The sequence below is a fragment of the Thermobia domestica genome, chromosome 11 (assembly GCF_964235325.1).
Source record: "Thermobia domestica chromosome 11, izTheDome1.hap1.1, whole genome shotgun sequence".
NCBI classification, from domain to species: Eukaryota; Metazoa; Arthropoda; class Insecta; order Zygentoma; family Lepismatidae; genus Thermobia; species Thermobia domestica.
This window is the reverse complement of record NC_137464.1, coordinates 3958932-3982759: the sequence shown is the minus strand read 5'-3', so window position 1 is coordinate 3982759 and position 23828 is coordinate 3958932. Positions and strand designations below refer to the sequence as shown.

At 36.2% G+C, this 23828-nt stretch overlaps 1 protein-coding gene across 2 annotated transcripts in view; it reads left to right on the top strand.

Annotated features, from left to right (window-relative positions):
- Positions 1 to 23828, top strand: part of LOC145663830 (neuron-specific calcium-binding protein hippocalcin-like) — a 58351-nt gene that overhangs the window by 8301 nt on the left and 26222 nt on the right. The window contains exons 3-4 of one of the 2 annotated variants that reach the window (XM_081729932.1): positions 6499 to 6617; positions 22497 to 22685. In XM_081729932.1, coding sequence (XP_081586058.1) covers positions 6499 to 6617; positions 22497 to 22685 — 308 coding nt within the window. The remainder of the gene's footprint in view (positions 1 to 6498; positions 6618 to 22496; positions 22686 to 23828) is intronic. The other variant, XM_081729933.1, reaches the window with a different exon arrangement.

Here is a 23828-nt window from a genome sequence, read left to right as displayed (position 1 = left end):
AGAAGTTCATCAGAATTTAATTGTCACGTCTACTGTATAGCTGATTGTTTACAGGAAGTCGTGCTTCATCAATGATTTAATACGTTACTGTTGATCTGCGTTCCATGATAATGGCGAACATTGCGACCTGTATTTTCGGTAGAAAAGTGAACAAGCCTTAAAAGCAAGCGTGGACAATGATCATAATAAATAGCATTTATAAACTACTTTTGGTATTTACTCATAACCAGGGCACTCAAGAATTTATACATACAGCCTGTTTAAAAAATACTGGGTCGCATCACCTGCAATATTTATTTACATGGTAGTATTTGCCAAAACTACGTTTCACTCATTGTGTCGTGTGTGATCGTAAGGGTTGGATTTACATATTTCTAAACCCTAGACCAAAGCACAATTCTGCGTTCCTACTCCCTCAAAATGCTTATTGTACATAATTTCTGTTAACTTACCTGATGTCTTGCTGGAGAAGAAGTCATCTCCCCTATGCTTGTAGATGTAGAAGCACTCATAGCCATCTTATGTTTGCTTGAATTTTGGTGTTGAACAATGTAGGAATTTCCATCATTTGCAATGGAAAAAGTAGCATTTCAAATTTTGCAGCAGAGGCGGATCTAAAAGGTAAAAACTGGGGGAGGGGGCAGCTAGAACCCAGACTATGATAGGTATATCATAAGTTTACAATAAACTTTCAAAAATGTATAAATAATATCTTAAATTATTTTTGTGACTCAAAACACTTGGGGGTCTAGGACTCCCGCCCCGGGCTAGATCCGCCACTGTTTTGCAGTCAACTTCATAGTTCAACTTCATTGCTTTTATAAAAGGGCACTTTTCCTTCAAATTTGAACAAAATGTGCACTTCGATTTATGCATTCTCGTTGATGAGTCAATCCATTTTAAGTGATAAAGCATCTGCCGCTCGACCATCTCCAAAAATCTAATTATTTCATGAATGTTTATCTTATATCAGGGTAGTTCAAAACAACAATTAATTATTTTTTTTACAACATCCCATGGCGACACAGTAGCTGCCGCCATTTTGCATTTTTTCGATTTTAGGCGTTTACGTTGTTTTGAATATCTCAGCATGTATTTGTCCTACCAAATTGGAAATTGCTGGACTTCTCTAACTCGTGTAGAGCTAAAACTTTCATCTCTTAATAATTTTGCCTAAAGCTATTTGAAGGGGATGAAAACAGGGCATACAGTAGCAATATTTTGGGCATTGTAAACATGTTTGGGAAAAGGAAACAACTGACGTAGAGGTCTGAATTTGTGGCTGCGTGTAGTCCGGGGTCATAAATTAATACACAAAAATTTACAGACCCAAAGACCTGAAAAAAAATCGTAAAGTTGGGGAATTATACCAATTTGGCATGTTTCACTGTCCCATATCTCCAATGGGCATGGATGAAAAAATCTGAAATTTTGGGAATAGTTAGTCCTTTAAAATACCATAACACACAACAAAGCGCGTTTTGTGTTTTTGAGCAGAAAGGGGTCAAAGTATTAAGTATGACGTCATACTCTAGGAGGTGTTTTGTTCACAAATTCAACTGGAAATTTGTTGTTGTGAAGTAAAATGAAGCAGGATGAATGGTTAGTCCAGTGAAGACTCTCAATCTCGTTTCTTTCCTCTAGTTGTAACAGTGTCTTATTACATCCACAGCAGCACTGGGGAAGAATGCCGCTATCAGCAGAAAGCGAGGAAAGTCAAAATGTAGGAGACTGTTGACATTTCGTTTGATCTACATTTTCAAGTCAGTGTTTACAGCGAGTAAGTGTTCACTGACTTTGGAATGAAATGAAATCAAATGAAATCTTAAGTTTTACATCCCATGGTGATGCCGGTTAGGCCAAAGGAAACGGTGATGATGAGAAATGAATGAAATGGTGGAATGACGAAAGTAGCAGGAAACGGGAGAACTCCGAGAGAACCCATGAGCACCGGTGAGCAAAATTGGAGCCGGTTGGCTAAGAACAGAAGTCAATGAAGAGCTTTTGTGAACTTCCAAGTTCTTCAGACTATAAGAGTTAGTTGTGGAAGCAGTTCAAGAAATAATTCCATAGCAACAACATGTTGACAAAAATAAAGCCATCGAAATATAGCAGTTTTTTCAAACATTATCCAGGTGACCAAACTTTCACTTTTATAGTTAACGAAATTTGTTTGGAAATTGTCTCAAAAGTGTCATTCATTCAATTTCTGTTGTTCGTTCAAGTTCAGTTTTCCTTTCGCAGCACCGCTATATGAGCCGTGCAGTCCCGTATTTAGGTATTTTGCTTCTCCCTATTTATTCGTACGTGCTCAATTACTTGTAAGCAAAAATGATACAAAAAGTTTACTTAAGACAAAACATTATATTGTGTCTTTAGGATACAAAATAAAACTAAAAATGAGTAAAACTGATAACCATTGATCTAGGAAAAACGTGATTCTTTAACTTCTCTATCATGGATAGCCACTTTTTCCCGCATACCATGCTTCAATTTCCTCTGCCCTGGACCCCACATGGGGCCTAAAGACATGGACCATAGTTTAAGATGGAATCCGAATAATTGTAACTAGTTCAAATTTCAATAATCTTCCACAGGGAATCGAACTCGAGATTCCACGCAACAAAGCTGTGCGAGGTATCTACATATTATTATTATTATGTAAATTCGCGCCGAGCGGAACAGTTGTTTCCATGGTCTTCAAGAGCACTCCATCACCTAACGCATCAGACACTCGTCTACGTCACAAGCGGTGAGCGAGAATGATTACACTATTTTATGTACTACCTTCCATTCATTGATTCGTTTCTGTTCAAAGGTTTAAGCTTTTAAAAGTAGACCTAAGTAATTAGACTGATCTGGCAAACTTAAGGACGAAAATAACTTTTTCATTCTACGTTGCTCCAAATTGGTATAGTTCGATGAAACTTTAACCACGTATACAGTATGATACAGGAAAAAATAGAAAGAAATGCATCATTCGAAGAACAAAAATTGCACTTTTGTACAGAAATACTGAAAGCCCTGCAACTCATTAAGGAGGACTGAAGTGCTCTTTAAAAAGGTGAATGTTTGCTACGGATAGCGATTAATGCTCTACAACGTGCTCTGAAGCTGCTCCGAAAGCTGATAATGAGTTGGTGTGGTATAGAGTTGTGGTATCCAGCAGACTGTTGATAACTGGTCACTGGTGCATCAAGACGTGATGCAATACCCTGTCCATAGCACCTCACATGTGTTGATGGTATATAAGTGGGACGAACAAACAGGCCAGGCTGTTCACCACTAGCTGTGAAATTCAATGCGTTCACGCTTGATCAGCCATGAAAAACAAGTTGAGTTGATTACATCTCTGAAGAGACGCAAGCAGTGACGTGGCGTGACAATTTGACGATTGTTACCGGTTGGTGATACTACAAGTAACTCTTGTTTCTCAATACAAGAAAATCTAGTACTCACTTTTCCTTTCAGCGTATCAACCATTTCAAACTATAGGCATTGGTGAAGTGGTCAAATTCCACTTCATTTACTCTTGACCTTTTAGAACAATGTGACTCTTCATGTTCTTTCATTTTTTACTAAATATAATTGAAACTATCTCTCAATGATCTTAGATATTCTTCAAAGTCATTTATTTTCTTTCTGCAGTAACCTATATCATGAACTTTCTTTTGTAAGATATTGAACAAGATTTCTCATCTTGATGTTATAACAAAAAACAGTTCAAGTAAAAAATTGAAGTCAAAACTTTGAAAGGTTTGATAGAATTGTGCTACAGAAACTCTGGTTTGTGAACCCTATTCGTCGGTTTTATCCATCATGGATTTAAAGACTCCTAACAGTTCATATTTAAAGCTATACAGCACATCATTTATCCTACTCCTATAGTTCCATACCTTGTGTTTGAGACTATTGGGATAGTTTTGTTGACTACATAATCTAGAGCATTTGTTCTTTTTGAAGACTTCGAGGAAGAAGAAGCAAGTCCCAACACATTAAAAAAAAAAAAAAAAAAAAAAACATACCCTTTTTCAGTAGCGTAACTTGAAGCTTCAGTACCCCCGCAACCTTTAGTTATGCGCCCTAGTTTCTATAGATTTTGCGCCCCTGGAGCTCGTATGCCCCCCGCCGCGAGGGTTGCGGGGGTGCTACGCCTATGCCCTTTTGTATAATCAACGGACTTTTCTAAAACTAAATTAAGTCTATGGGCATAAGAATGAAAATATAATTAACAAGAGGCTGCAGTTCCCTATCTCACCAACCATAACTGGAGTTTCATCGTATGTTTGAGCAAGTTTTCCGTATTGAAAATTAGTTAGACAGTCAAACTGCGGCACGATGAAGACGATTACACAGTTCTTTTTCAACACATCAAACTGCATCGAAGTCCAAATTCAACTAGTAGGTTAGCGGTTAGAGTTGGAAATTTATTGCATCGAAAGTTTTCTATACTAAATTAAAAACAAAATATTTTCAACTTAATTAGCATAAATCCTAAATAATAACAATTACTCGAATTGGAAGGAGCGCGGGAAACACCTCTGCCTTGCTCTAATTATCATTACTATTCCCTCTCGCTCTTGAAACAGTTCCCATATAGCACAATGTGTTTCATCAATAGGCATTTCTGTATGTTTAATGACACTTCAGGGACTGACAATATCTTTGCTCCTTCAGGCATGAGACAACCATCTAAATTTATATGCTGTTTAAACAGAAATAAAATTTCAATTTAAAAAAAATAATGCCCGTAAGCTCAAATTAACATTCAATGAGAAACTTTATTTTGAATCAAAGTAAACCTATATTAAATTTTTGTTAGAATATCCTATGGAATATATTCTTCTTCTTGTTCACTGTTGCTGTATTATTCAAATTTAAAGATAACGTATTAACATACAAAAGTCGTGTAAAAATGATAGATTAGCATATAAATAATGCACTAGAACATCAGTCTCACAGTAGCACGTGTTAAATGCTATTAGTATGAAAAACCTGCTACTTATATTTGTCCGAAATTGTATGCTGATAAGACAATGAAATAACCTTATGAATACTAAAATTACAGCCAAGTTTCTATCCTTAGAATGGGGAAGCAAACGAAACAGTATAGTAGAGTTACCGCCCGCTCGATCCTCTACAGCAAGAGGAGAGCGAATAGACTCCTAAGCGAGCAGTGAGTAGAATATACATGCTGATGATATTCTAGATTCTCCTTGTTTTGACAGGGAACGTTCCTATTTTTTCCTGTTCCACTCAGCCGAACGGTAACATAAGGGCCATTCCGAAAGTCCAAATACGAGTCCACAGGGTGCTTCTCGCTGCCACATTGAAAGGTACTTCTGGAGTGAATGACCGCTATCGGGGTTCGCGTTACCTCTGAAATCTTGCGGTATCAACAACAGTATGCTCCTATTTGGTGTTGGCATGTTGCATTCGTTCACAATGTAAATGAAGCATAGGCCATCCAAACTTTTTTTTTTAAAAAAAAAGAAAGAAAGAAAGAAACAAAGAAAAGAAAAAGGAAAATGTAAACATCTTCCCATGTCGATAATGAAATTTGAAGATATATGGAAACAACGAAAAACTGTAATATTTTTACCGTTACCGCCGGTAACAGCGGTAATACGCACTACACGTCCCTGGACGCAAGTCAGGAAAGAGTTCAGCGTTCAAAAATTGGGAGGTCGGCATGCCCATCCAACATTACGCTTCTCCACACAAAGCAATGCTCCTCGGTACATTGCGTGTTACTACCTCTTTACACATGAGTGTACTTCTCAGGCTGAATCTGCACTCAGCCTCAGAATACGACCTTATTCTCCTCAGACCGATCCTCACATTAATTGCCCCACTGCAAACGGTGTGACGGATGTACCAGTGTCAAGGGAGCGAGACGTAATAACCATCAGGAAAAAAGACCACGCCATGCAATCACGTGCCGCTGTAAACCTTTAGACTGGATGGGATTTGATACGCCGTTTGACGTCGATCTCTTCCAACCTAATTCACAACGTAGCGGTCATTTTCTGCAGCGTTGACCGTGCTCGACTACCAGCTCTTTCGCACAGCATTGCCTGAGGTTCGGAACGCTCAATGCTGTGGGCAATATCATACACATTCGTCATACTTCACCCTTCTTCCAGTTTCTCGATGATTCCTCCCCGTATGAAATGACATAAAGGATGTCTATTGTTGTGAGTACCACCACCTTAACAGCTCTCTGATTGACACACACCATTTCGATTAACTGCTTTCTGTTGAGGAGAGGCTCCATTTAGGGATACGGTGACGCTGACGCCACCCATCTAACGCCTTCCTTTGTGTTTACGTGTAGAAGGTATCTGCCATTGTGCTACTGCGCTTTCATTCATTTCCAGCGACTGCATTACATTTCATGTTACTTTATCTATCTCGTCCTTAATGTTTGCTCAGCAATGTACTTTGTATTAATTTCAGCATAACATTTAACTATTGTTTTTATTATATTTTCCTTAGTGAAAGAAATTGAAGAGATGCATAAAGCGTTTAAAGCGAAGTACCCGTCAGGCGTTCTCACAAAACCTGAATTTAAGGAAGCGTTTAAGACGGTGTTCCCAAAAGGAGGCGTCGATAGGGTAAGGAAGAATTATTATGGACGTTTTAAAAGTGAAGTCTGTCTCATACTAGTAACTAGGTATACAATTATTGCAAATTTATAGTGAAGCGATCGACCTTTAGTGATTATTCCAGTCTTTCGGTGATTATTCCTCATTGGCATGCAACCTATAGTGACAGAGTGCGCTCTCAAATATAGTTGAAAACGGTTCAAACATCTCAAAGGAGTATCTGGATAACCGAACGCCTAAGTTGAGTAAAGACGAGCTTCGCTGCGATAATAAAGATCTACTAAACATTTCAAGTATATTGTATAGAGTCTTTACGAAATCCTACATACCTTCAATTGTTTCAACATAATTTCCGTTGATGTTGAAACATTCATCGTATTTTGAGACAAGTTTAGCATATTCATGACATAAAAGTTTTTCGTGTAAGGAGACGATTCTTGCCACACAATTTTGTAGAGAACACATGAAACATAGCGTGAAAATGATGGATTGTCTGTTTTCACTACTCCGTATCTCTAACTTAAGCACAAGATCATTACTAGTTACAAGGAGTTGGCCCGATAGTCGTTCATCATAAACACCCTCTCGCTCTTTATTAAACAGTGTAACACACTTACGAACTTCCCTATTACTCAATGGCGTTTCAACCGTAATTATCACAGATTTGGCTATGAATTTCTATCGGTATTACATTTCTCGCAGTCGGGAATCGAAATACGGATCTTATTTCTAACAAGGGGAAAGCAGACTTTGGTAAATGAACTTCGGAGCAATCTTCCGCAAAGTAGTAGTGTATAGTTGAAGTGTTAACAGTACAAACTGGGAGAACACAATAGCCAGAAATAGCGGAGAAAAAGCATCTTAAAATTTCCGACTCGGCACATATATGATACGACGTGTTAAGTAATCGAGTGACGGAGTGACAGAGTGAAAAGCATCTACACCTCATGTGCAAAAGGTCTCGGGTTCGATTACCGCTTGATCAGTGGTAGAGCTGTAAAATTTGAAAATTGAAAAGAGAAAGATCCCGGTGGTGATCGCTTGTAGCGCCAGGTTTTGTAATAATAAAAAGAAAAAAAAATTGAGATGGCGGGTTTTGGGTTCATATTCCGTCTGTCCCTATTTATTCCCTGTGCACCACCGTTAAAGTCTCCGTTCCTCGAACTAAAATGGTTTGTGACTCGATAAGGATTGATCTCACGGTTAGGAAATCCTATCTCCCCGCGGTGTCCCAGGGCTTTAGGGAAACAAGATCCCTCTAAAACCGTGTAAGCAAATGAAACTTGATATTATTCGCATACGTATCCTGAATTCACATGCTGCAACGCTGAAAGAGAATTTTGCTCTAATGTTTGGTTTGAGTGGACGAACTAGACTGACTTTCACTTTCCAAGTGGACTGAATAATAATGGTAGTAATAAGAATAAAACCAGAAAATAAACGAATATCTAGAATTTAGAATTTAGTTGAAAATTCTGAAAATCAGTCTAATCCCCACTAGAATCGAGAAATGCTTATATTGCCTAATTTGCCTAACAGATCCTTTGGAAACCAATGTTATGCTTAAGGTTAGGGATACAACTTGTTTATGAAAGAAAAAGCTTACGAATTTGAGGTTAACAATGTAATAAAAGTTTTAATGAGCAAACGAAAACAACAACAAGAATATGTTTAAAAAAAATTTAAGCAGGCCAAAAGTTAACATTGACTTTTGAGTTTTCTGACCACAAATGTTCAGAATAAGGCATAAGGCCTTAAACAAAAAGAAATCAATTTAAGTAAATTACATCTGGGCTTTCTTTCTTGAACTATGTAGTGAATGAATTGTTATCATTAACCTGACACAAATAAACAAACTGTGGAATTGATGTTTATAACCAATGCTAGATGCAATCTTACATTGTTTACATTTTATATATATATGGCTTTCCTGATTTACATAGATATCATACCAAACTGGTTAAATTACAATTTTGCATTTGAAAAATACCTAATTATTTGACATCGCATGCTAAGTATATAGTTTACGTTGATTAGCTGATTTGTTTTGACTATAACCTTTTTAATATTTACGAGATTAAGATATTACATAGCTAGACGGAATTTTGAATATAACAACCTATATTTTATTCGGGTGAAAACTAAGTATTGAAATGATTTAAAATGAGTTAAACTAGTTGAAGTAAGTGGAAATGAGTTGAAGTAACTTGAACTAAAATAAAATAAATTGAGAAACAAGTCATGACTTTGATTTGAGATTTGTGGGAAGTATGAAAGAAACATAGAATGATCCAAAGGAGTTAAATAAACCTACTGCCTGACTGCTAACCATTTCTAATTATTTAAATTAATAACTGAGAATGAGAATAAGTGCACTAAATATGCACTTTGAGATTTACCTAACAAGCATACACTATCAAATACATAAAATCAATGAGCGTAGCATTACCATTTCGTTATGCATAAAGGCTACATATATATACTCATATTAACACAAGTAGAAAATTAATAGACACAAACATATATAGATATATATATATATATATAAAATCATAAGTAAATTCATGCATACATACATAAAAATCAAGTAACATATGAATATTAATAATAAATGTCAAGACGTCTCTCGAGATTTTTAATCTGAATATATTGAGTTTTTCGTGATTTTTCTCTTTATCATTAATAGGATTGGTATACGGCCGGACATTTTCATGTATTCCTCTATGTTTGTTCGTCTAGTTTATGCGCATAAACGTCTGATCGCTCGATTGTTAGAGGATCAGACTGACGTAATAATTGCGGCTTTAATTAGCCTACTTCGTATTTTTCATCCGTATTCTACCTGACTGTACTAATGTCGGTTCCGCTTTATTTATGGATTACGTATCTCCAACCAAGAAAATGATTAATTGCGAGACTAGTCGCATATACATCATAGTTACTAATTAATCCTTTAGCTCTCTTACGTAACATACATTTGATGACTCATTACAATATTATTTATTAGAGTTTTACTAGTATATAGATCGAAATAGACTAATTTAGTACGTTCACTTCTATGCAAAATTACTTTACAAACACTATAATCTCTGGACAATTAAAGCAATGTCTTGAATATATTTTCTAGGAATATCTATTATGTCTTGTTCAAAATTATCTTAAAGTTCTCATATTACATGTACATAGCGCAGATGATGCATTTTTATTTCATACAAATTTCCATATGTTAAAGTAAATACTTCTTTCATCGTTAAAGGTCTACAACCCGTCATTCGATCTACTTTTAAATTAACTTTCTTTATATGTTATCAAAAAACTCTAAGCGACAAATAGAGAAATGACCTAAACTACTATCTCCTTAATAAAAACAACGACATATTCACTAAAGTCACAGAATATATATATATATAGAAGTATCATTTTAAAAAGTATCTCTATTTTTAATAAGCCTTGCTCAAAAAGAAAAAAAAAGAGTTCTAATTGTTTAGCAATTACAGTTCGAGTTGGAAAATCTTTTCTAAACGCGGTGTAAACACATTAACAGTTTTCAAATAGTTCCGACTTTATATCGCGAACGTCTTGCATTTTGTTCAATGACGAAAATTTCCCTTTTGGAATCAACAAAAAATAATTTGGATGGGTCCTACCTTTCGTCGTACACACTGCTCTCACCACCAAGCTCACAACACACATACAGATGTCCCTGCGTTTACTGGCTTCCTTCTTTCGTGAGAAGTGTCCTGGATTCGGAGTTCCTCTCTTCGATTCCCGCTGCGTCCTCCTCTCAACCTGGAAGGGGCGTCGCTCTTGGGCTTCTCCTGATCCATCAAGGTGGGGCTTCTGTTGGTCCATTTCTGATAGGATGCACTCTCACTGAAAGTACTTTCAGACGTCACACTGCACCAACATCACTCTCGGTGTTAAAAGTGTAGTGTTACACGGATAAACAGTGTTTATTGTTTTTAAGCATTGTGTATAATACTTCAAAACTGATTATGTATGATTAAAAACTAGTTCAAGTGCTTTCGGTGCGTATGTAGGTTATTCTAATTGTCTGTAATAGCTCGTGATTATGTTTATAAGTACGAAACTCTGTCACTCAAAAACAATGTTTGTAGGCGTTTCGCGATCTATATATATATATATATATTAGCAGCGTTACAAAGTTTATATATATATGTTTATATATATAAATATATTTTGAAGAAGATCAATGTGTAGGTTACTATGCTAAGGAAAGATTGTAATTTCGTACACTCGGCTTCGGTGAGTTTAGCCGCACATTGTTATTGTGAACTTAACTTTTGATTATGAATGTAGTGTGTGTGTAAGTTCCGGGTATGTTTTTGTGTTGCGGTGGTACGCTGTTTCCCGGTGAAGAATTATTTTACGACTGACTTGGAGTTTTGAATTTTTTTAACCTGCCGAACTTTTTGGATACGCCTCTAACGGTGTCTTCGATTTCGTCTCTGCTCTCTTATTCGTTGAGTTATTTTGGTGTCCTAAATTTTGATTCTCTTGGTCTCCGCCTAGTTACGGTGTTCGGGCGTCGCTTCTCCAACGTACGTGTTTTCTTCAAATTTCACATGTTATATCGAAAATTTTTATGAGAGTTGATTTGGCACCTAGTCGTCTCGTGCGTGGTTTTGGACCATTTCACAGTTCTATGTTAAAATTTTATCTTGGTTCTGCGTGGCGACATATGGTCTATACTGTGATTTTGACAAATTCGCAGAGATTATATTTCCACTTGGATTCTATTCAACGTGTTCAGACTTTATTATTTTTCTCCATTTCACAAAAAGATGCTAAAAGCTGTTTTGTTCTTCTTTCTTGGGTTCACGCCGGGCAATCTGCTGTGTGTGGTCTACGTATGTGGCTTAGGCAGTGGTATTTAGAGACAATGGAAGGGTCTTTCAACTGTCCTCGCCGCACGGACAGGTATACAGAAAAAAATAAAACATGTTACTTCTCGGATAGTAAGGGAAAATAAAGAGAATGTTCTTTGGCTTTTTAAACAAACAAAAATGAAAATGAAAATTATATGCACTAATGTTCATAATTATACGCAAAATTGGGTTTAAAAGATTTATTTAAAAATTAAATAAAAATGGTAATGATGCAACTGTCACAGTTATCCCCCTCCTAAGATGGAGCAGATGATGCAACTTAGTTGAAGCAGATCTCCATCCTAAGAGAAACTTTGTGATTGACATTGCATCATGAATTTTAAGTGCAAATTGAACATTACATAAAAATCCGAACTCTAATCAGAAATTTCAAAGTTCACAAAAATATTCTGAAGTACATGAAAATCCTATCCCTAATTTTGAAGTTCATAGAAAAGTTGAAGTACATAAAAATCCGAACCCTGATTGATTTTACTTCGTGTGCTCTGATCTTCTATCCGTATGAGAGGTCTCAGGTATCGAGTTCGTGGTCAGTTCAAGCTGCTGGACACAAGCTTATGAGGCATGTTTTAAATAATATGACTTTTATCTTAATTGTCTCTTGGAGTTCTTCTTTAATTTTCTTCCTTCTGGTCTGCATCATCGCAGGTGTAATAATTGGAACTCTTCGTTATTTTATCTGCGCGGGATACGACTTCTTACTTTTCTTCCAAAGTGCTGGCTGCCCTAGGTAACAAAACAACAAAACAATAATATTATATCATCTTCAGCGTCTGGGATCATCGGGAAAGAGAGCATTGGTTACAGAGGGTGGCATGGAGCTTCAATTCCTCCATGTGCGAGGGCAAAGCCACTGCTCGCACTTCTGCTTTTATCCTTCGGCCATGATTCTTCTTCAGTAACACAACTTTAAAATATAAGGAGAGTAAAATAATTAAGGCAAAGTTCCATGTCGCGAACATCCAATTGTGGGAACTTGCAAACATCTTGGTGGAATTGTCATCTGCTCGCAGCTCGTAGCTCACTATTCTTTGGCTCGGCGCGTTTTCGCAGGTATCATCACCAAGGGAAAGGAGTGCGTTGAGTCTCTGCTCTAAACGCAAAACTCCACTTCAGAGAGCTCAAATCGGGAATCCTTCTCTACCGATTGCTCTGTATATAGGCACTTCTTCGTGCATGACAAAAATTATATCTCCTGGGCCGGTTTCAATGCTGGGTTGCGCACATTGGCGAATATCTTTTTCCAATCTTCCTCTGTAATTTTCGGTTGCCTCACATCCGGTACCTGAAATAAAGTTAAAGTAAATACGCTGGTAAACAATTTCACTTCTGGGCATTATGCATCCATATAGTTCATCTTCTTATTCTTTATGTTTATCTTCTAGGGTTAGCCACTTGGATAAGAGATGTAGTTACATTCAAATGAGCTGTGCCATATACAAAATTCACTTATATTTCTTTCATTAGTTCTCTTGCTAAATTTTCTCCTCCGCGCTGATGTTTCAGTTTTCAATTCTTCTTCTTTTTTTTTTTGCATTATCTTCTTGCAATTCTTCTTCTTTACTTCTTGCATGCAATCATTCTATTACTGTGCTTCTATTTGTTTTCATGCCATTGTGTATTTGAGGTTGTTTTCTAGCAAGCTGTCACGTGACCTTGACTCGAACCTGGACCGTTGCAAGTCAACTTTTAGTAAACAAATGTCATAGCCGGGTGAATGGTGACAATGCCGATACCATTCTTCTCATTTTCGGGGTTTTCCTCTCTATCATCTGGGTACCTCCAATTGTCATTACTCTCTTCTTGAGTTCTCACCACCTTGATAGGGGCAATCATTGTATCGTCTCGGCCATCTTTACATCGTGCGTCTAACTTGTGTTCTCCTCTCCTGGTACCTTCATCCTGAACGGTAATACATTGCGGATTTGCTTCGTTCTCCCAGTAATCATCGCTCATCTCTTGTGTTTCATTTGGTCTGAGTTGACTGTGAATCTCTTGTCGGTCACATGGGCTTCTCTGGCCGTTGTAATTTATCCATGAATCTTGGTCTTCGACCTCAAGTATTCCTTTTCCTTCTACATTTCTGGAGTCATCTGCCCATTTTCTCCATGGCTTCTGGTGATTATTCCTCCTGTAATAGTTACGGCTGCGTTGCCATCCTGGACGTTTGTTGTGGAAACATTTCAATCTTGCATCCTTGTGCCGTGTTGGCTGTATTCTTGTCTTCCCAGGGACCATTCTTCCACGCAGTTTGCGTTTAATCTTAAATTTCGGAGTGTTCAAAGCGTTGGAAACGCTTGTGCTTATCTCTGCAGGTGGGTCAGTCTGTTTGGCCTCCTGGTGTGTATCTTGCACAATTTCTTCTGATGGGGGTTCCTCCAGTACCACTTCTTCCGGTTCGCTCCTTTCTACTATTTGACTGTGCTGTTCTCGTTCCGAAATGACCTCAGCGTCTTGCAGATTTTCCTCTTGAAGGGGTTCTTCTCGAATCTCATCTGTCTCATACTGTTTCTCTTTAAGCTTTTCTCTCTCTTCGCGTGCTCCTTTCATTTCTTGTATGTTCTCGTCAATCTTTCTGGTGTTCTCGTCAATCTTCTTGTTAAGTTTTCTTATTTCTTCTCTCATTGTCTGGAGCATGGCGAATATATCATTATTTGTAGGGCTTCTATTGGGAGCGTCCGTCTGTTTTTCAGTCGCCATTTTGCTCCTTATCTCTGGCGTCTATGCAAAAAGTTTCTGCATCTGCAACTAAAAATATACGGCTTTGGTGCCAAATTATTTTTGCACACACATTAAAGAATAAAAAGTATTTACTGCTTAATAAATTAATTTTTAAAAACAGTATTCTTGAGGTATACTAGTGAAATGTTAAGTTTCGTCGTTTATAATTGTTCACACACACAACACGTTTTACGTTATTTATTTATTTATTCATGAAATAAGCCTGAGTGTACGATCTTTTGCAATAATTCCACAGCATAGTAATTCACACCTTAAATCATCTTATCTTAAAGTTTACTAAATGCTATACTTAACCTACATTGGTGTTGATACATTTCTAGCTTAATCCTATACATACTGAAAATTCAAATGATAAGCGAATATATGCACACTTTAAATATAAACTAATAAAAGAAAAGTTATTCCTATATAAATATATGAATGGATATCTTACAAATACATGAATGGTAGCAGGTTCGAATTGATTTTAGCGACTTGTAGTTATTATCCTTTCTCTATTTTCCTCACCTGGTTACCTTATTTTTCTTCTTTTTCTTCTTTTCCTTGTTCAATCACCCATTTTCAATACAAAGAAATTCTGCAAACTGAATATTCTCTATTGCTAGCTCAACGTAAACATAACTTACATTCTTCTGGCTGAAAAAGAAATGAAATTGGAGGAGAAAAGAACGTTGATCGTTCCGGGAAGTACTGTTCAACTTCTGTTGAGTTTAGTTCGATTCCAAGGCTCATTGTGTAGCTGATAATAATCTTAGCAAGTAGTTACTTTTTTTTTTTTGTAATCGAGTTCTTAAAAATAATGGAGTTCTTTGAAGCGTATTCGTCGAGACTGTAAAGTAATTATCGAGTAATTATCGTGTCTGACGATTAATTATCGCATCTAAAAATAAATTATCGAATCTGAAAGTTAATTATCGGGTTTAAAAATTAATTATCGGGTCTGAGCGTAAATTATCGAGTTCGAAAATTTATTATCGTGTCTGAAAATAAATTGTCGAGTTCGAAAATTAATTATCGAGTCTAAAAAAATTAACTATCGAGTTTAAAAATATTAACTATCGAGTCAAAAAATTAACTATCGAGTCCCTGTTCGGGCGCCATATTTGTAAAATTTGAAAATTGAAAAGAGAAAGATCCCGGTGGTGATCGCTTGTAGCGCCAGGTTTTGTAATAATAAAAAGAAAAAAAATTGAGATGGCGGGTTTTGGGTTCATATTCCGTCTGTCCCTATTTATTCCCTGTGCACCACCGTTAAAGTCTCCGTTCCTCGAACTAAAATGGTTTGTGACTCGATAAGGATTGATCTCACGGTTAGGAAATCCTATCTCCCCGCGGTGTCCCAGGGCTTTAGGGAAACAAGATCCCTCTAAAACCGTGTAAGCAAATGAAACTTGATATTATTCGCATACGTATCCTGAATTCACATGCTGCAACGCTGAAAGAGAATTTTGCTCTAATGTTTGGTTTGAGTGGACGAACTAGACTGACTTTCACTTTCCAAGTGGACTGAATAATAATGGTAGTAATAAGAATAAAACCAGAAAATAAACGAATATCTAGAATTTAGAATTTAGTTGAAAATTCTGAAAATCAGTCTAATCCCCACTAGAATCGAGAAATGCTTATATTGCCTAATTTGCCTAACAGATCCTTTGGAAACCAATGTTATGCTTAAGGTTAGGGATACAACTTGTTTATGAAAGAAAAAGCTTACGAATTTGAGGTTAACAATGTAATAAAAGTTTTAATGAGCAAACGAAAACAACAACAAGAATATGTTTAAAAAAAAATTAAGCAGGCCAAAAGTTAACATTGACTTTTGAGTTTTCTGACCACAAATGTTCAGAATAAGGCATAAGGCCTTAAACAAAAAGAAATCAATTTAAGTAAATTACATCTGGGCTTTCTTTCTTGAACTATGTAGTGAATGAATTGTTATCATTAACCTGACACAAATAAACAAACTGTGGAATTGATGTTTATAACCAATGCTAGATGCAATCTTACATTGTTTACATTTTATATATATATGGCTTTCCTGATTTACATAGATATCATACCAAACTGGTTAAATTACAATTTTGCATTTGAAAAATACCTAATTATTTGACATCGCATGCTAAGTATATAGTTTACGTTGATTAGCTGATTTGTTTTGACTATAACCTTTTTAATATTTACGAGATTAAGATATTACATAGCTAGACGGAATTTTGAATATAACAACCTATATTTTATTCGGGTGAAAACTAAGTATTGAAATGATTTAAAATGAGTTAAACTAGTTGAAGTAAGTGGAAATGAGTTGAAGTAACTTGAACTAAAATAAAATAAATTGAGAAACAAGTCATGACTTTGATTTGAGATTTGTGGGAAGTATGAAAGAAACATAGAATGATCCAAAGGAGTTAAATAAACCTACTGCCTGACTGCTAACCATTTCTAATTATTTAAATTAATAACTGAGAATGAGAATAAGTGCACTAAATATGCACTTTGAGATTTACCTAACAAGCATACACTATCAAATACATAAAATCAATGAGCGTAGCATTACCATTTCGTTATGCATAAAGGCTACATATATATACTCATATTAACACAAGTAGAAAATTAATGGACACAAACATATATAGATATATATATATATATAAAATCATAAGTAAATACATGCATACATACATAAAAATCAAGTAACATATGAATATTAATAATAAATGTCAAGACGTCTCTCGAGATTTTTAATCTGAATATATTGAGTTTTTCGTGATTTTTCTCTTTATCATTAATAGGATTGGTATACGGCCGGACATTTTCATGTATTCCTCTATGTTTGTTCGTCTAGTTTATGCGCATAAACGTCTGATCGCTCGATTGTTAGAGGATCAGACTGACGTAATAATTGCGGCTTTAATTAGCCTACTTCGTATTTTTCATCCGTATTCTACCTGACTGTACTAATGTCGGTTCCGCTTTATTTATGGATTACGTATCTCCAACCAAGAAAATGATTAATTGCGAGACTAGTCGCATATACATCATAGTTACTAATTAATCCTTTAGCTCTCTTACGTAACATACATTTGATGACTCATTACAATATTATTTATTAGAGTTTTACTAGTATATAGATCGAAATAGACTAATTTAGTACGTTCACTTCTATGCAAAATTACTTTACAAACACTATAATCTCTGGACAATTAAAGCAATGTCTTGAATATATTTTCTAGGAATATCTATTATGTCTTGTTCAAAATTATCTTAAAGTTCTCATATTACATGTACATAGCGCAGATGATGCATTTTTATTTCATACAAATTTCCATATGTTAAAGTAAATACTTCTTTCATCGTTAAAGGTCTACAACCCGTCATTCGATCTACTTTTAAATTAACTTTCTTTATATGTTATCAAAAAACTCTAAGCGACAAATAGAGAAATGACCTAAACTACTATCTCCTTAATAAAAACAACGACATATTCACTAAAGTCACAGAATATATATATATAGAAGTATCATTTTAAAAAGTATCTCTATTTTTAATAAGCCTTGCTCAAAAAGAAAAAAAAAAGAGTTCTAATTGTTTAGCAATTACAGTTCGAGTTGGAAAATCTTTTCTAAACGCGGTGTAAACACATTAACAGTTTTCAAATAGTTCCGACTTTATATCGCGAACGTCTTGCATTTTGTTCAATGACGAAAATTTCCCTTTTGGAATCAACAAAAAATAATTTGGATGGGTCCTACCTTTCGTCGTACACACTGCTCTCACCACCAAGCTCACAACACACATACAGATGTCCCTGCGTTTACTGGCTTCCTTCTTTCGTGAGAAGTGTCCTGGATTCGGAGTTCCTCTCTTCGATTCCCGCTGCGTCCTCCTCTCAACCTGGAAGGGGCGTCGCTCTTGGGCTTCTCCTGATCCATCAAGGTGGGGCTTCTGTTGGTCCATTTCTGATAGGATGCACTCTCACTGAAAGTACTTTCAGACGTCACACTGCACCAACATCACTCTCGGTGTTAAAAGTGTAGTGTTACACGGATAAACAGTGTTTATTGTTTTTAAGCATTGTGTATAATACTTCAAAACTGATTATGTATGATTAAAAACTAGTTCAAGTGCTTTCGGTGCGTATGTAGGTTATTCTAATTGTCTGTAATAGCTCGTGATTATGTTTATAAGTACGAAACTCTGTCACTCAAAAACAATGTTTGTAGGCGTTTCGCGATCTATATATATATATATATATATATTAGCAGCGTTACAAAGTTTATATATATATGTTTATATATATAAATATATTTTGAAGAAGATCAATGTGTAGGTTACTATGCTAAGGAAAGATTGTAATTTCGTACACTCGGCTTCGGTGAGTTTAGCCGCACATTGTTATTGTGAACTTAACTTTTGATTATGAATGTAGTGTGTGTGTAAGTTCCGGGTATGTTTTTGTGTTGCGGTGGTACGCTGTTTCCCGGTGAAGAATTATTTTACGACTGACTTGGAGTTTTGAATTTTTTTAACCTGCCGAACTTTTTGGATACGCCTCTAACGGTGTCTTCGATTTCGTCTCTGCTCTCTTATTCGTTGAGTTATTTTGGTGTCCTAAATTTTGATTCTCTTGGTCTCCGCCTAGTTACGGTGTTCGGGCGTCGCTTCTCCAACGTACGTGTTTTCTTCAAATTTCACATGTTATATCGAAAATTTTTATGAGAGTTGATTTGGCACCTAGTCGTCTCGTGCGTGGTTTTGGACCATTTCACAGTTCTATGTTAAAATTTTATCTTGGTTCTGCGTGGCGACATATGGTCTATACTGTGATTTTGACAAATTCGCAGAGATTATATTTCCACTTGGATTCTATTCAACGTGTTCAGACTTTATTATTTTTCTCCATTTCACAAAAAGATGCTAAAAGCTGTTTTGTTCTTCTTTCTTGGGTTCACGCCGGGCAATCTGCTGTGTGTGGTCTACGTATGTGGCTTAGGCAGTGGTATTTAGAGACAATGGAAGGGTCTTTCAACTGTCCTCGCCGCACGGACAGGTATACAGAAAAAAATAAAACATGTTACTTCTCGGATAGTAAGGGAAAATAAAGAGAATGTTCTTTGGCTTTTTAAACAAACAAAAATGAAAATGAAAATTATATGCACTAATGTTCATAATTATACGCAAAATTGGGTTTAAAAGATTTATTTAAAAATTAAATAAAAATGGTAATGATGCAACTGTCACAGAGCGTTCACCTCTGGTGCATGGGGTCCCGGGTTCAAACCCTGCTCCAACCAAGTGAACTTTGTGGTGGACAAACACCGTGTGCGTGGGTTTTCTCGGGGTTCTCCCGTTTCCTCCCACTTTCTTCATTCCACCATTTCATTCATTTCTCATAATCACCGTCTCCTTTAGCCTAACCGGCATAACCGTGGGACGTAAAACTCAAAGATTTCATTTCATTTCATTTTCATTTTCGATTACCGCTTGAGTATTTTTTTTACTTCGCTTTAACCAATAAAGTAGCCATTTGTAACTAGAAGTAAAATAATAATTCACCATATGTTTATAATACATAAAACAATAGAAATGTTCAAATCAGTTGTAAAACCTTGCAATGTTCCATGTTAACAACTAGCAACAAATATAACCTATTCGGTAAACATATTGATATCACGAGTTACATTGTGGTTGCCACAGTCGTTGTGTAAAAATTGTTCTTGACGCCTCATGTCTATATCTGTGAACATGTGCGGATTACAAGGGGGATGAGAGTGAAATTTCTTTGGTAATACTGGATGTATTCTTAAACCAGAGACGTCATTTAAGACTTCGCTTGACGGGGGCTAGAGCACCAACGATATAAGACTTTCACTTTATGTACTAGTATATAGTAGACAATCGATTATTAGAATATATATTTCTCAAATGTTTGCGGAGCAAATGCCCCCTCTTGCTACCCTCAAAAATGCTCATGGCGACAACTTTCAGTTTCCCATGCTTTTGTCGTCCGAAATTACGCCCATGGTTATAGCATACATCCAGTATTACCAAGGATGGCTTCCCCTCATCCCCCTTGTAATTTGCGCACTGTCCACAGATATAGACAAGAAGCGTCCAGAACATTTTTTTACACAATGACTGTGGTAACCACAATATAACTCGTGATATAACTATACTTACGGAATAGGTTACATTTTGTTGTTAGTTAACATGGAACATTGACAGCTTTTACAACTAATTTGATCATTTCTATTGTTTTATGCATTATAAACATAGGTGAATTAATATTTTACTTGTAGTTACAAAGTATTAATTGGTTACTTTACTGCTTAAAACAAAAACAAAAAATACTCGAGCAGAAATCGAACCCGAGACCGTTTGAACGTGAGAAGTAGATGCTCTTAACTCTGCCACGCCGTAAGTTGATAATTTAACGCATTGTATCATATATGTGGGGAGTCGGAAACTTTAAGACGCTTTTTCTGCGCTATTTCTGGTTATTGAGCTCTCCCAGCCATCATATTGTAATCTTAACACTTTAAATGTGCGCTACTACTCGCGAAAGATGGCTCCGAAGTTCATTTACCAAAATCTGCTTTCCCTTGTAAGATAGTGTGCCGCTCGATCTCACCAGCTGCCGATGCTATACTAAATGACTCCTATGTAGGTTGCAAGGATGGCAAGAGTGCATGCTCAAAATTACGAAAAATCACACTCTACTTACCTATTGACAAACGGACCTTCTTTTAAAATAGGTCATCGTAACTTGAAAGGAGATTAAATCCTGTGCACTAATGGGAATTGGATAATATCATGATCAAGTACTTTGTATTGTGTTTTTGTAAAGTTTTGAGTGCTGAAACTCCGACTGTTACCTTCTGACAATTAAATTTGGGGGGAATCTCATACACACACCTTTTCCGTTCAGCGCCGCGTGTATATAAAATCATACACGGAAACACACACACACACACACACACACATATATATATATATATATATATATATATATATATATATAGATATAGATATAGATATAGATATAGATATATATATATATATGCCTAAAAGAAAATATACCAGCGAACTGTTGCTGGTGGCGCATAGATGATAAAGGCCACCATATATGGTGGCAGTCAAGGCGTTTAAAAACATTACCAAATCATGAAAAATGCTATCGATGGCACAAGCCATACGATTACATGGTTGACCGATTACTATATCATAGAATCGCACCAGTCGTCAAGCACACCAAACGCTGGCGTGCTACTCTATCCATTCAGCTCTTTGGAAACAGCCCAAATTGTTTGAATGACATTCCTATTTTTCCTGAGAAGTTATTGTTTTCGTAATTGCTGTTTTCATTTAAAATTAAACATTTAATGAAAATGAGAAATCACAAAGAATGCTTCCCAATTGTAAAGCAGGATAGGATTGCGCAGACTACTTAGAACGTATTTACTAGCAGATCCGTTAAACATTTCCTATTTTGAAAAGCTGTAGCTGCTAATGAGTTGAAGAAAGCTTGTTATTACAACATTTTATATCGAAGAATGAGCTACGTGAATATTAAAATATCGTACAATAGTCACGAAAGGTTTTAATCGATTTCTTACATGTGTTTAAGGAGATATCATGTTACGGTGACGGCTTTAAGGAAAGTCGTATCGTGTCGAGGTGAAGGAAGAAAGCTTCGTACAGGTTGAGAAAACAGTTCACAAGAATTAGTGCATAATATGAGTTTTCTTCCCTTAACTTGTAGCACTTCGTCATGAGCCTCCAAAAGATTCTGTTTTGTGAAAATAAACATTGGAACATTAAACATTATCCAAACCCCTGTAGTGAGATGTATTTGTTATGATTAAAAGAATAGAGCTTGAAATCAACCACAAAATCTACAGTCTTTGAGACAAGAATATCAGTTTCAATGTACTATATTTTTCCATCAAAGATCTTATCAGGTCCACACTAAACAAATTTTAATTGAGGAAATATTTGTTTTTAATCCGTTCCTTATAATTTATTAAAGTAAGGAGAATCCGTCGGAACCCCTCTCTTAAATATTGAATATACCTGTACAATATACCGTAGGAGCTACAATTGGAAAATAACGCATGGCCATGTTTCACTGCTGAAGATTCGATTTTCAACTAATAAAATACTAAAATGTAATCTTTATCTAATATAAAATCACACAAAGCATATGTACTTTCACAATAACATATTTTGTTCGTAGTTTTCAGAGCATGTGTTTGAGAACTTTGATCTGGATAAATCTGGTACGATCGACTTCCGGGAGTTCCTCACAGGCATAGCTGCTACGATCAGTGGGACACTAGAGGATAAGATTTACTGGATTTTCCTTATGTACGACGAAGACGGAGATGGGCTGCTCGCTGAAGAGGAGATGAGAACCATGCTGTCAGTTAGTTTTAACTTTTCATTCCATAACAGCTATCAATGCATTTAGTATGTGTTACCGACAGATACACGGTTTTACTAAGGAGCTTCGTTCATTATTGTTCTTTATTGATGCTTTTCTGAAAAACAGAAAAGTACTGATACTATTCATCCTGCTGACCTATGTTTATGGGCAGCTGACCCACGTTTCCTCTATATTGGATACAATGTTCCTGTGTGGATGGTGCACCCACAACCTCGTCTCTAGGAGATTAGATATATCTCTTGCATAACCGAACCGCAATGGTTGTAAATCAGTTCAACCTACTGGTCGAGTTCAATCTGTTACTGAGTCTGAGAACACCTAGCTCTACAGGTATGGCGTCCGAATGTTATAAGGCAAGCTCGCTTCGCCCCAGTGCAAGTAACAGCTACCGAATTCCACAGTTTGACCACAGCCCAACAGAGTTCAAATCAATTCCGAGGATAAACTTGTTTCTCGCGCCCGATAGAATCTTCTAAGCAATACAGGACTTCCTTTAGTTACAATATTTTGATATTTGAAAATACCGACGAATCAATCGAAGTAGTACTGGTCCGCATATATTTCTAGCTGTCAGAAAAAAAAAAAAGAACTCGGGTCAGGACTCATTGTTTCTGATCCAGAGTCAATGAGCTAGGTGCACATACTACTATCCTTTAAATTTAGTAGGGTTAATTTGGCTGACCTCCTAAATTTTGAATGAGTACCCAATCCCTTAAATTTTAGAGATTGTCAAAACTAAAAATTTGATAGGAGAGCATAGGACAGGGGTGTGTATCTCCATAATTTGGTTGATCCATCTCGTTTTGTTTTATGGGTAAAAATGCCAAAAGTTCAAACGCCGAAGGTTTTTTTTTATCTAATTTATCCTCTTTAATGACGCACTCCTCTTAAATTTTGAAAGAAGTACGTTGGCCCATGCCACAATTTAGGAATTAAGAAGCAAACTTGATAACTGCTCTCTGGAACTTGAATATGTAACTGCGAATTTGGGTGGTTCTGCGTACAATCTTCTATGGGTAAAAACTGCTCACCACGTGGTCGGTTATTGACCTAAATCATCTTCTTTCATTAGGCTTGACCAATTTATGTGGTTGAATACAGGAATGTATTCTCTTTAATAGG